Below are 13,088 nucleotides of genomic sequence, written 5' to 3' on the forward strand. Positions count from 1 at the left end.
AGGGATCTATGTAAGTGGATCCCAAGATCCATCTGTTCCTTCACACTTCCAAGAACCCTGCCTTTAACCCTGTATTCAGCATTCAAATTCGACCTTCCAAAATGAATCACTTCACATTTTTCTAGGTTGAACTCCATCTGCCCCTTTTCAGCTCAGTTCTGCATCCTGTCAATGTCTTGTTGTAACCTGCAACAGCCCTCAACACTATCTACAACTCCATCAACCTTCATGTCATCGACAGACTTACTAATCCACTCTTCCTTTTCCTCATCCAAGTCATTTATAAAAACCACAAAGAGCAGAGGTCCCAGAACAGATCCCTGCGCGACATCACTGGTCACTGACCTCCAAGCGGAATACTTTCCATCCATTACCACTCGCTGTCTTCTTATCCGCCAATAATCTCACAACCAACCTCCACTGCGGCCGTTGGAGACTCCTCGTTGCCACCTGCAATTCCACTCAATGTGGCACGTGGTCAGACACCACAATCACCAAATACACTGATCCAACCATCCCCACCAAGAGTGCCTTGTCCAGGACAAAGAAATCAATCCGGAGTACACCCGGTGGACGTGCAAAAAGTATGAAAATTCTTTCATTCTCAGCTTCGGGCCTGCCCTCCCTTGCGTTCCATAAACCCTAACAGCTCCTTTGCCATGGCCGCCACCTTCAGGGACCTGGGACATGACCGGTCCAACCTAGGGTCCAGCACCCGTGTCCAGGTCTGGAATCTTTGCCAAAACCTGCCTCAAAAACTCTACAACATACCAATTTGGGGCATACACATTCACCAGCACCGCAAGAGCCCCCTCGAAGCTCCGACTTAACATCACAAATCTTCCCCCAGGGTCTGTCACTATACTTCCCACCTCAAAAGCCACCCTCTTATAGAAGTCATAAAACGTACAGTGCAGAAGGAGGCCATTCGGCCCATCGAGTCTACCGGCTCTTGGAAAGAGCACCCAACTTAAGCCCATGCCACCAGTAACCCAGTAACAAGGAAATGATTGCGCGGCACAATGGTGCACTGGTTAGCACTGCTGCCTCACGGTGCCGAGGACCTGGGTTCGGTCCTGGCCCTGGGCCACTGTCCATGTGGAGTTTGCACATTCTCCCCCTGTCTGCCTGGGTCTCACCCCCACAACCCAGGGTAGTTGGATTGCCCACATTAAACTGCCCCTTATTGATCAACACTGCCACCCCTCTCATCTTTATATTCAACCCCAAATGGAATACCTGCCCCACTCAGCCCTTCCTCAACCTTGTCTGGTCTCCCACTTTCAAATGCATCTCCTGAACAAACGCCACATCGGCTTTCAAACTCCTTAAATGCGCGAAAATGTAAGACCTCTCAATCGGCCCATTTAATCCCCGAACGTTCCATGTAATCAACTGTGCCTTGCCCCCCCCCTCAGATCAGCCATAGCCCCTCTTTAACCAGCTCCCCCACCAGGTCCATGCCTCATGCACCCATGGGGCATCCCCAGAAATGTCTGCCACCATCCCACCTTAACCAACTGCCTCACCAACTTCACCTACATCAGTATCCCCCCTCCTCCCTCCCCCCAATAAACAAAGAAACAGAAAAATCCCCCACTCCCTCCACAGATCGGCCCCCCTCTTCACTCCCTTTAGCTAGCCTAGGTGCTAGCATGGTGGCCCCCACTCGAGGCAACTGCCTACTCCTTCCCTCCTACCAGCCCTCACCCACAGTTAGAACAATTGAACATACTTACCCAATACACACCGATACACAGTAAATATAACAATCCACCCAGCATACACACCCACATTCCCTGTACTGGTATCTCCAAAGTTCAATGTCCTCAGGAGTCCCCCTGTCCATAAATTTACTCGCCTCCTCCGGCGTATCAAAATAGAATTCCTGATTCTGGTGCATGACCCACAGATGAGCAGGGTATAACACCCCGAGCTTCATTCCTTTCTTGTCGAGGACCGCTTTGACCGCTTGGCTAACTCCGCACCCAAGTCCAGGTAGATATGCACCATTTTCCTTCCCAGGAACACTCTCTCGTCTTCTTCGATCAGTGCATAATCTACTCTTTATCCAGAAAACCTGGCAACCGCACCACCATCGCTTTGGGCTGCTCCCCCCCCCCTTCGGCCTCCTCTTCCTCAACGCCCTGTGCGCTCGATTCACTTTGGGAGGTCAGTCAAGGACTCCCTCCCCACCAACCTCTTGAACATATGCGCCACATACTTTGTAGGGTGGCACGGTAGCCCAGTGGTTAGCACTGTTGCTTCACAGCGCCAGGGTCCCAGGTTTGATTCGCGGCTTGGGTCACTGTCTGTGTGGAGTCTGCATGTTCTCCCCGTGTCTGCGTGGGTTTCCTCCGGGTGCTCCAGTTTCCTCCCACAAGTCCCGAAAGACGTGTTGTTAGGTAATTTGGACTTTCTGAATTCTCCCTCAGTGTACCTGAACAGGCGCCGTGGTGTAGCGACTAGAGGATTTTCACAGTAACTTCATTGCAGTGTCAATGTAAGTCTACTTGTGACAATAATAAAGATTATTATTATTATTTGTGGCCTGCATTCCCTCAACCCCTTCAGGCAGCCCCACAATCCAGAGATTCTGCCTCCTCGAGCGATTTCCCCAGGTCCTCCACCTTCTCCCTTCATCACGAGCACCACCTCCAACGAGGCCAACCGGTACTCATGATCCACCAACAACTCCTCCACTTTCTGGAGTGCCGAACTCTGCAACTCCCAGCTTTTGCTCCACTCTCTCAATAGCGCCCCGATTGGCTCCGCCACCTGAGCCAGGTCCTCCGAGGCCTCTTGTCTCCGCCGTTGGAGCTTGGTGTTCAATGGCTCAGTTCAATTGACCATTGAGCAGACAACGATGCCCCAGAGCTCTCCGCTATCTTTCCCACTGTCAAACTCCCGGCCAGATTGCTGTCCCTTGATCGGTGCACTCCTTGTTGGATAAGCCATGAACAGGCCCTACCAGAGGAGAATTTCTATCTCTCACTTTACATGCACTTTGCAACAGCAAACATCCCCTATATCGGATGAAAGGGGCCAAACAATTCCACCTCCAGCAGACGCTACCAAATGCGTGACTCACTGCATGGCCGCCACTGGAAGCTGACTGTTTAAACTGCTGACTGCTGCCAGTATCCTTGAAATTCTCTGAGGTCTCCTCCCCATCTGGAACAGGCAATGGACCTCGCCCTGCTCAATCGCCAGTCCACCAGATGTTGGGACTCTTCATTGCAGTCTTTAGATGCACAGCAGAGGAAGCAGGGGATTAACAGACCTAACCCCACACAAAGTTGAGGCTATCTTGTTAAATGTTTTTAAGGAAATGGTAGAAAGGATTTTTGAACAGTAAAGGAATAAAAGGTTATGGTGAGCGGGCGGGTAAGTGGAGCTGAGTCCACAAAAAGATTCGCCATGATCTAATTGAATGGCGGAGCAGGCGCGATCGGCTAGATGGCCTACTCCTGCTCTTAGTTCTTATGTTCTTATGACACATGCACCAGTGGTCGCTGGAACCCTCCCTGGCACACAGTCCCTCTCAGAGTAACAGCCTCACTAGTGGGACAATTAGCTAACCCTAAGGATCAGTGATTTCTCCAGGCCCTGCAGGTCAACTGCGACCCATTGGTATCACACGGTATGAGTGTATTGATCTGGGCCCACCCAGAAAACCTGAACAGATCCTTGTCACAACCTCTGTGTTAAACCCAGGCTCTACATCACACTGCAGCCAAGCTCCTAGCAAATGCACACATCCCTCAGTGACCCCCATCTGTCGAACTTGTGTGCACACCAGTCTCTTTACATAGAGCCGCATGTCTGCGCAGTATGAACGTCTCAACCACACAACCGGCTGCCACCATTCTGGTGGGAAGGCACAAGGCTCACTCACTGAGGACACCCACAGTAGACCCCACTGGGAGAACCAGGACAGGGATCATAGAGCCCATCGCTAACACCTGTTGTGGCAGCCATCGGTACCCCATTTAGCAGGGACCAATGGTGGGGATAGACGCAACCGAATTTGGCTTCCCACATCAAAGGCCGGGTGCAAGTCACTGATGGGGACAGGGCTGCAGTGTCAAGTACATGCTTTGATTAGGACATTGGCTTGGATGGTTATTGAGAACAATGTGGAAAGTAGCCCAGTCCCTATAGATGTGTCTACAATTCCAGGCCCTAGTAACTGTATATGCTAGATGGACAATCCTTAACAATGCCATGGACTAGTTAGGTAATTCAGGCATGACACTGCTTTGGAAGGTAATTTGGTCCCAGTCTTCCATCAACTGAAGCAAGCTTAGTCCCCACATAAGATCCTATTTTCTGCCTTACATTTATTTCTGGGCATCACTGACAATGACAGCATTTATTGCCGATTATGATATGCCCTTGAAAAGGTGATGTTGGGCCACCTTCTTGAATTTCTGGAATCTGTTTGGTGTAGGTACTTCTGCAGCGATTCCAGGATATTGATCCCGCCTCAGTTATTTCTAAGTTACTTGTGACTTGGAGGGGACCATGCAGGTGGTGGGGATTTCCAAGAGGCAGGAGAGCTGATGTTTTCCTTTACAGTTGATCAACATCATTTTAGGCATTTTTGGAGAAAGATTTAATGATGTATGATGTACACTGTCTTCAATGTCACCTTGTTGTTTGAAATCCTTTTCTATGTTGCCCTCCAGATTCCACAGGATCCGTACAGCACAGATCCGACCCAAGCTGAACAGCAAGAAATGTCAACTCTTTCTCTCAGCCCCTCCGAGGAGGCACTAGTTGTTAGCACGAATAAGAGCCAATTATATTGTATCACGTTATCTTCTGCTGAAATAAGTAAGGTGAGCATTGATTGAGCAGCAGAAGGGCAAAATTAAATTTAATATTAACAATTGCTCAAGAGTGCAAAGCAATGCCATCATTTATTGACTTTATAGTTGTAACATAACTCACTCAGTACTGGAATGCATTCACTTAATTTTAAATCCTATCCCCAAAATGGTAATTCTGCTACATGATTTGTATGTTGTCCTACTGTCACTGCAGTGACATTTGACTGTCAATTTATTACATTGATTTGGATATTTTCAAATCTACTTTGTGTCATTTTAACAGGGTGAGCTGGCATATTTTGAATTTCTCTCCCAATCGTTCCACTCCAATATAATTACGGGTCTGGATATCTGCATTCGAAAACCCCTCGTTGCCACCAGTTCTGTAGATCGATCTGTACGCTTGTGGAACTATGAGACTAAGTATGGATTGTAGTTATTTAAAATCTGCACAATAAGTAAAAACGCTAAATGCTTTGATGTTGATAAAGTGTATACTAATACACTATCCCATGTTGTGCCATTTTCTAGCACAGTAAATTAAGTAAACAAGATTATGCTACGCAGTTTGCAGGTCTTTAAGCTCTTTAACTTGAGTAATTACGTATTTCTTCGTCTCCGCTTGTACTCTCTATATTTTCAACCATACTAAATTTTGAGCTGCTAAGGGGTATACATTAATTTATCTGTCCTCTTTTTAGTAACTGATTGGCCTGCTGTGTATTTTCAGCATTTTATATTATAGTTCAGCTTCCACCATTTTGTTTTTCTTTCATTTTTGGAGGTAGACAACAAAATAACCACAATTACAACTGATAATGTATTTCATACAAATACATTAAACTCTCAATCTGTGAAGCCAGCAACAGGTTACCAAGCAAATATTTTGCTGTAATTCAAAGTCTGCCTCAATTATTGAAAACTAATTGTAAGATCTGATGCGGAGTGAATTGGTGTATTAATATCTTCTGATACAGTATATTAGGATACAAGCTTTCACCCTTGATCATATTCATCAGCCCTGCATACGTTATTGAGAAATCAAAAACTTCTGTCATTGGCCTATAAAACTCAACTCACATTTCATGACCTATATACCACGGTAGCACAGTGGTTAGCACAGTTGCTTCACAGCTCCAGGGCCCTAGGTTCGATTCCCGCTTGGGTCACTGTCTTTGTAGAGTCTGCATGTTCTCCCCGTGTGTGCGTGGGTTTCCTCTGGGTGCTCCGGTTTCTTCCCACCGTCCAAAGATGTGCAGGTTAGGTGGATTGGCCATGCTAAATTGCCCTTAGTGTCCAAAATGGTTGGGTGGGGTTACTGGGTTACGGGGATAGGGTGGAGGTGTGGGCTTGGGTAGGGTGCTCTTTCCAAGAGCCGGTGCAGAGTCGATGGGCCGAATAGCCTTCTTCTGCACTGTAATTTCTATGAGTCTATGATTCTGTGATGCCCTTCCCCTCAGCACACTGCCCCCCCAGTTCGAACATTGACCTCAGTGACTGCAGATCTTTATTTTCCATTCTATTTTAATTTTGATCTTGGTGCTTAGGTTATCCATGCTTTCCATCTCCCATTTTTGGCAATCCTCATAGCTCCTGCTTCTCTTAGCTATTAACATTCCTTGTCCTGTATTGCCTTAATATTTCGGACCCTTAACTGAGATGATATGCTACATTATTTCCCCTATTTTGAAACATTAACTCTGTTTCACTCTCCACAGATGCTGCCAGACACGCTTAGTTTTCCAGCGCTTTCTGTTTTTATTCCAGATTTTCAGCATCCACAGTTCTTTGCTTTTATTTTAATAAAAATCAGCCACTTTCCTTGAACCTGACCACATTTGTTACCGTAACAGCTTCTTCCAGCTCTCACAGAGGTGTGATTTTGCAATTAACTGCTTGAATGGAAACGTGAGGGACGGGATTTACCAAACAACCCACTGCGAGTTTCACAGCGGCGGGAGCTGGCCTGCCATCAGCCGGTGGCATTGTCAATGGGGTTTCCCATTGAATGCATCTCAGGGTGGGGCAGGAAGATCCCCCCAGCATGAACAGCAGAAAAATCTTTCCCAATATTCTGGCACAGTGGTTAGCACTGCTGCCCCGCAGCACGGGGAACCTGGGTTCAATTCCGGCCTTGGGTGACTGTCTGTGTGGAGTTTGTACATTTTCAACGTGTCTGCGTGGGTTTCCTTCGGGTGTCCTGGTTTCCTCCCACAGTCCAAAGATGTGCAGGTTAGGTGGATTGGCCATGCTAAATTGCACTTAATGCCCAAATATCATAGAATTTACAGTGCAGAAGGAGGCCATTCGGCCCATCAAGTCTGCACCGGCTCTTGGAAAGAGCACCCTACCCAAGGTCAACACCTCCACCCTATCCCCATAACTCAGTAACCCCACCCAACACTAAGGGCAATTTTGGACACTGAGGGCAATTTATCATGGCCAATCCACCTAACCTGCACATCTTTGGACTGTGGGAGGAAACCGGAGCACCCGGAGGAAACCCACGCACACACGGGGAGGATGTGCAGACTCCGCACAGACAGTGACCCAAGCCGGAATCAAACCTGGGACCCTGGAGCTGTGAAGCAATTGTGCTATCCACAATGCTACCGTGCTAGGTTAGGTGGGGTTACGGGGATAGGGTGGGGGAGTGGTCCTAGGTAGGGTGCTCTTTCGGAGGGTCGGTGCAGACTTGATAGGCTGAATTGCCTCCTTCGGCATTGTGGGGATTCTATGCACTCTTATCGAATATTTTAGAAATGCATTTACTTGCCATACTGTAAGCACTTAAGTTTAAATGCTAACATCCCTTGACTGGAAAGTAGCTCTGGACAAATTCCTCCGCAGTATTTTTAAAAATGTTACATTTATTGGTGGTTTCTCCATCTTAGTGCTTTGGAGCTTTATAAGGAATTTCAGGAAGAAGCCTACAGCGTTGCAATTCATCCATCTGGCCTATACATTCTTGTCGGATTCTCTGACAAACTACGGCTTATGAACCTTCTAATTGATGATATTCGAACCTTCAAGGAATTCACAGTTCGAAGCTGTCGAGAGGTGTGTATGTAATGGATGAAGTTGTTGGAATAAAGTATCAATTAAGGAGAGTTCCATTCTATTGATTAGTTTAACACAGCAGATGGGGTGTTTGAAACATAGAAAATAGGAGCAGGGGTATGTCATTCATCTCTTCGAGCCTGCTTTGCCATTCAATATGATCCTTGCTGATCGCAATGCCATAACCTTGTGCTCTCCCCATACCCCTTGACGTGTTAAGAGTCTCTTAATCTGTCTATTTCCTTCTTAAGTGTATTCAGTGACTTGGCCTCCACAGCCTTCCCATAAGAATGGGAACTAGGAGCAGGAATCAGCAATTCAGCCCCTAGAGCCTGTTCCGCCACTCAATACGATCATGGCTGATCTCATCTCTGCCTCATTTCCACATTCCTACTCACTCCCCATATCCCTTTATCTCGCTACTAATTAAGAATCTATCTCCTTAAATTTGTACAATGTTCTGGTGTTCATTGTAATCTGGAGTAGAGAATTCAACAGATTGACAACACTTTGAGTGAAGTAATTCCTCCTCATATCTGTTTTAAATCTGCCATCCTTTAGCCTCAAACTATGGCCTCTCTTTCTAGAATGTTCAACAAGAGGAAACATCTGCTCTGCATCTACGCTGTCAATCTCCTTTAGCATCTTATATACTTCTATTATAGCTTCTCTCATTCTTCTAAACGCCAGTGCGTATAGGGCTCAACTATTCAATCCCTCTTCATAGGACAAGTACTTTCTCCCTGGAATCAATCTAGTGAACCTTCTCTGAAACGCCTCTAATGTATTTACATCCTTCCTCAAGTAAGGGGACCAAAACTGCGTGCAGTGCTCCAGATGCAGTCTCACCAATCCCCTATAGAGTTGCAACAGTACTTCCCTGCATTTATGCTCCATTCCATCAGCAATGAATGCCAAAATTCCATTTGCCTTTCTTATTACCTGCTGCATCTGCGTACTAACTTTCTGTGATTCTTGCACGGGGACATACAAATTCCTCTGCACTGAAATATTTTGAATAATAATATAATCTTTTATCAGTGTCACAAGTAGGCTTACATTACACTGCAATGATGTTACTGTGAAAATCCCCGAGTCATCACACTCCGGTGCCTGCTCGGGTACACTGAGGGAGAGTTCAGAATGTCCAGTTCACCTAACGAGCACGTCTTTCGGGACTTGTGGGAGTAAACCGGAGGGCCCAGAGGAAACCCATGCAGGCACAGGGAGAACGTGCAGACTCCACATAGACAGTGACCCAAGCCGGGAATCGAACCTGGGTCCCTGGAGCTGTGAAGCAACAGTGCTAACCGCTGTGCTACTGTGCCGTCCATGAAGGTTCCCTCCATTTAGGTCATAAGTTGCTTTTTTATTCCACCAACCAAAATGGATAATCTCACACTTATCCACATTAAATTCCATCTAGGGCAGCACGGTGGCACAGTGGTTAGTACTGCTGCCTCATAGCGCCGAGGTCTCAGGTTGGATCCAGGCCCTGGGTTACTGTTTGTGTGGAGTTTGCACATTCTCCCCGTGTCTGCATGGGTTTTGCCCCCACAACCCAAAGATGTGCAGGTTAGGTGGATTGGACTCGCTACATTTCCCCTTAATTGGAAAAAATAAATTGGGTACTCTAAATGTATATTAAAAAATAAATAAAAATTAAATTCCATCTACCCACTCACCTAACCTATCCATATCCATTTGTAAATTTCTTATTTCCTCATTGCAACTTGCTTTCCTACCTATTTTAGTGTCATCTGCAAAGTTGGCTTTCGTACTTTCTACCCCAGCATTCAAGCCATTACTAGAGAATGTTAATAGTTGGGGCCCAAAGACCATACCCTATGGCACAACGCTAGTTGCAGCTTGCCAACCTAAAAAAGACCCATTTATCCCCACTCCCGACTTTCTTTTAGTTAGCCAATCCTCTTTCCAAGCTGTTATGGGCTTGGGCTTAGAAACACCAATGTATATTATGAAGTCCACCTGACCTACAACCTTTATGTTGAATTTGGCTAGGATGAGCACAAGAGCCGTGATTCATTAGTCTTCCTAGGCACTTTAGTCAAAACAAGCTTTATTTTAAGAACTTAGTTAACATATATATATAAACACACAGCAAGAATTTTTATCAATTACAAACATAAAGACACCACACAGCTACAGTAATCTATGTATAACACTGAATGAATTCTCCCTTAACTGTTCCAATTCAAAAACAAAATCCCACAAAGCAAAAACCCTTTTCAAGGGCGTGGTCCAGCACTCTGCATTTTCACTTGAATGAGACTGGGTTTCCCCTGAGTTTCTAATTCCATCTCACCAGCAGATTTAACTCCTTTCAGGTTTAGCTCAGTGGGCTAAACAGCCGGTTTGTGATGCAGAACAAGGCCAGCACACGGGTTCAATTCCCGTACCAGCTTACCCGAACAGGCGCCAGAATGTGGCGGCTCGGGACTTTTCACAGTAACTTCATTGAAGCCTACTTGTGACAATAGGCGATTTTCATTTCATTTTCATTCATATTCCAAGCCTCTTGAGATAAATGACAACATTGCACTTGCTTTCTTAATTACGGACTCAACCTGTAAGTTTACCTTTAGAGAATCCTGGACTAGGACTCCCAAGTCCCTTTGCACTTCAGCATTATGAATTTTGTCACCGTTTAGAAAATAGTCCATGCCTTCATACTTGTGACAATAAAAGGTTATTATCTTTTAAGTTACCAAAGCAGGTCGCTATAATCAATGGATTTTTTACTGGAAGAACTCTTTAAAATGAAAACATCGAAAGACAGGAAAAAAACGCTTTTTCTCCTTCTGAGTCCACAGCAGTCAAAACTGAAAAGGAAACTAAAATACCTCCCAGCCAAGCTCCACCCACAAAATGACATCACTGAAACCATGTGATAAGACAGAACACTTTCTTAAAGGGACACTCCCATGACAAAGCTAATATATTACCCCCCAACCATGTGCTAGAGAATTCCACAGGTTCACCACTCTGGGTGGTCGACGGGACATGCTCAGCAGTGCTTCAGCCATGACCACCTGAGACTGGGACAAGCTTCGCAACGCCTCGGCCATGCCTATCTGAGAGCGGGACATGTCCCGCAGAACCTCCTCAAGGTCAGCCTTGTACTGGGTGACATCCCCCAGGAGGCAGTCATTCTGCCGAGGCCCTCAGTCATGGGCGTCAACGACTGCGCGATGCCTTGGACACCTTGACTCATGGTGCTGACGCCATTGCGGTCGCCACCCGAGCAGTGTTGACCTCGGTGCCACTCATTGCCGTTGCCATTCCTGTGCCGGTAGCCTCTTTGACGCCTCCAAGTGGCCGTGGATCTGCTGGATCTGATAATTTTTCCCCTCATCAAGAAATATCACCATAAAATGATTTCAGTTGAAATGTGGATCACCATGTTTCAGTGGGTTGGCGATGGTAGATATTTACAATTTAGACCACTTAATTTATAACACTCGAGATTATGAGTGTTGCTCTGCGTTCTTGTGTTAGTGCGGCCCCTTTAAGGGGTGGTTCTGGCGGTCCATTTGATCAGGGCCAATCATGCGGCAGCGCACAAACCCCACCAAATAGCAGGAGGGGCAGTGTGGAGAGTGGAATCGAAGAGTTCAAACCCATCCTATTGGGTCCACAGCATATATACCAGTCTTTGTTTTTTGTTAATAAACCCCTTTGTTACTACAGGAAGCCTCCAGAGTGTTTCTCGATCAATTTCTAGTGTACAGTTTAATTAAAAACAGAGCTTGGATCTGTTACATTGTTATTTTTCCCAGTAAATAACAGATTTATTGCAATTTTTCCTTTTTGAATGAAATTTTCTCCCCAAACTTACACCCACATGCTGGTGTATCTATTCAATGGTTCATTGTTTTTTAAATCTAGACTCAAGTTTAAAAAAATTGCCAGTTTGGGTGTTTTTTGCATTTAAATTGTAAAAGATAATGCATAAATTGGAGAAATCATGTTGTTTCGTAGTGCATTTAATTTCTTAAGAAGCAAGGCTATTTCTTCTATTCTTAAAAAACACTGACTATATGGAATAATATAAATGCATTTAATTCAAATTAAGATGTGAGAGTTTCATTCTAATGTGTCTTGCATGTTGTTAATTGTTGGATGCAAATGTTGTAACCACACAATGTGACCAATGTCTTATTGGGCTGTGTGTGGTCTAATCGGTTTGACGACGCGAGTGAGATAAATATTGAAATCACTGAAACTGACAGCAGTTAATCATTTGGCCAGTTAGTTATGACATTGCATTGTTTTGAAGATTTATGTGGATAAACCACAATGTTTCTGTAAATTGCCAAATCAAACTTTCTAGGGTAGGATTCTCCAGTCGTGGCTGCCCAGCGACTGGAGAATCCCGCCCGAGGTCAATGGAATTTTACATTGTACGCGGCTCACCCGTGACGTTCTTGTGGCGGGCGGGGCGAGAGAATCCAGCCCCTAGTGAAGAAATAAGCAATTTTGGAGAGCCTTTCCAATTATGCGGAGACCATGAAGTTAATCAGTCATAATTCTAACACACTTAATTAAAAATCATTTTTAAATTTGTGTTTATATTTTACCTTTCTAAGCTTCATTAAAATAAATGTTTAAAAGTTTATGTTTATATAACACTTTTCACATACTTAGGATGTCTCAAAATCTTTTAGCCAATCAAGTACTTGAAGCGTAGTCACTATTACATAATTGAACATAGCTCATTTGCTCACAGTAAGCTCCCATAAACAAAAACGACAGATAATTTGTTCATTAATGGTATTGATAATGGGAATACTATTGGCTAGGACTCCCTGAACGTTTTTGAATAATACTATGAATCTTTAGCATCTTTAGTGCAATTGGGGTCTTATCAAACACGTGTGATGAGGTAAGTTCCAGAGGGAGTCAGTGTGACACTCACAATGTGTCTTGTTTGAATGCACTATATTGATGTATATCGATAGCGAGATAAGTATGTTTAGGATTTTTTTGAAAAATCATACAAACTTCACTGCTGCTTATCAAGTTAGTCTTTAACTTTCAATGAGCTAATTTCTTACAAAATGTAGGTTATGACAATCGGAGTGGTCCTCCAGACTAGTTTTGAACTCGTGAGGGGTCAGAGAGGGCTTTCCCAGATTTCTCTCCCTAAATTGGCCAGGGTTTTATTCTGCC

At 45.1% G+C, this 13,088-nt stretch overlaps 1 protein-coding gene across 1 annotated transcript in view; it reads left to right on the forward strand.

The window, feature by feature from the left end:
* The window catches only part of cfap57 (cilia and flagella associated protein 57), a 143,646-nt gene that overhangs the window by 30,744 nt on the left and 99,814 nt on the right, over positions 1-13,088 (forward strand). Inside the window, exons 5-7 of the mRNA XM_072510600.1 lie at positions 4,692-4,844; positions 5,119-5,258; positions 7,730-7,895. Coding sequence (XP_072366701.1) covers positions 4,692-4,844; positions 5,119-5,258; positions 7,730-7,895 — 459 coding nt within the window. The remainder of the gene's footprint in view (positions 1-4,691; positions 4,845-5,118; positions 5,259-7,729; positions 7,896-13,088) is intronic.

This window comes from Scyliorhinus torazame, chromosome 7 (genome assembly GCF_047496885.1).
Source record: "Scyliorhinus torazame isolate Kashiwa2021f chromosome 7, sScyTor2.1, whole genome shotgun sequence".
NCBI classification, from domain to species: Eukaryota; Metazoa; Chordata; class Chondrichthyes; order Carcharhiniformes; family Scyliorhinidae; genus Scyliorhinus; species Scyliorhinus torazame.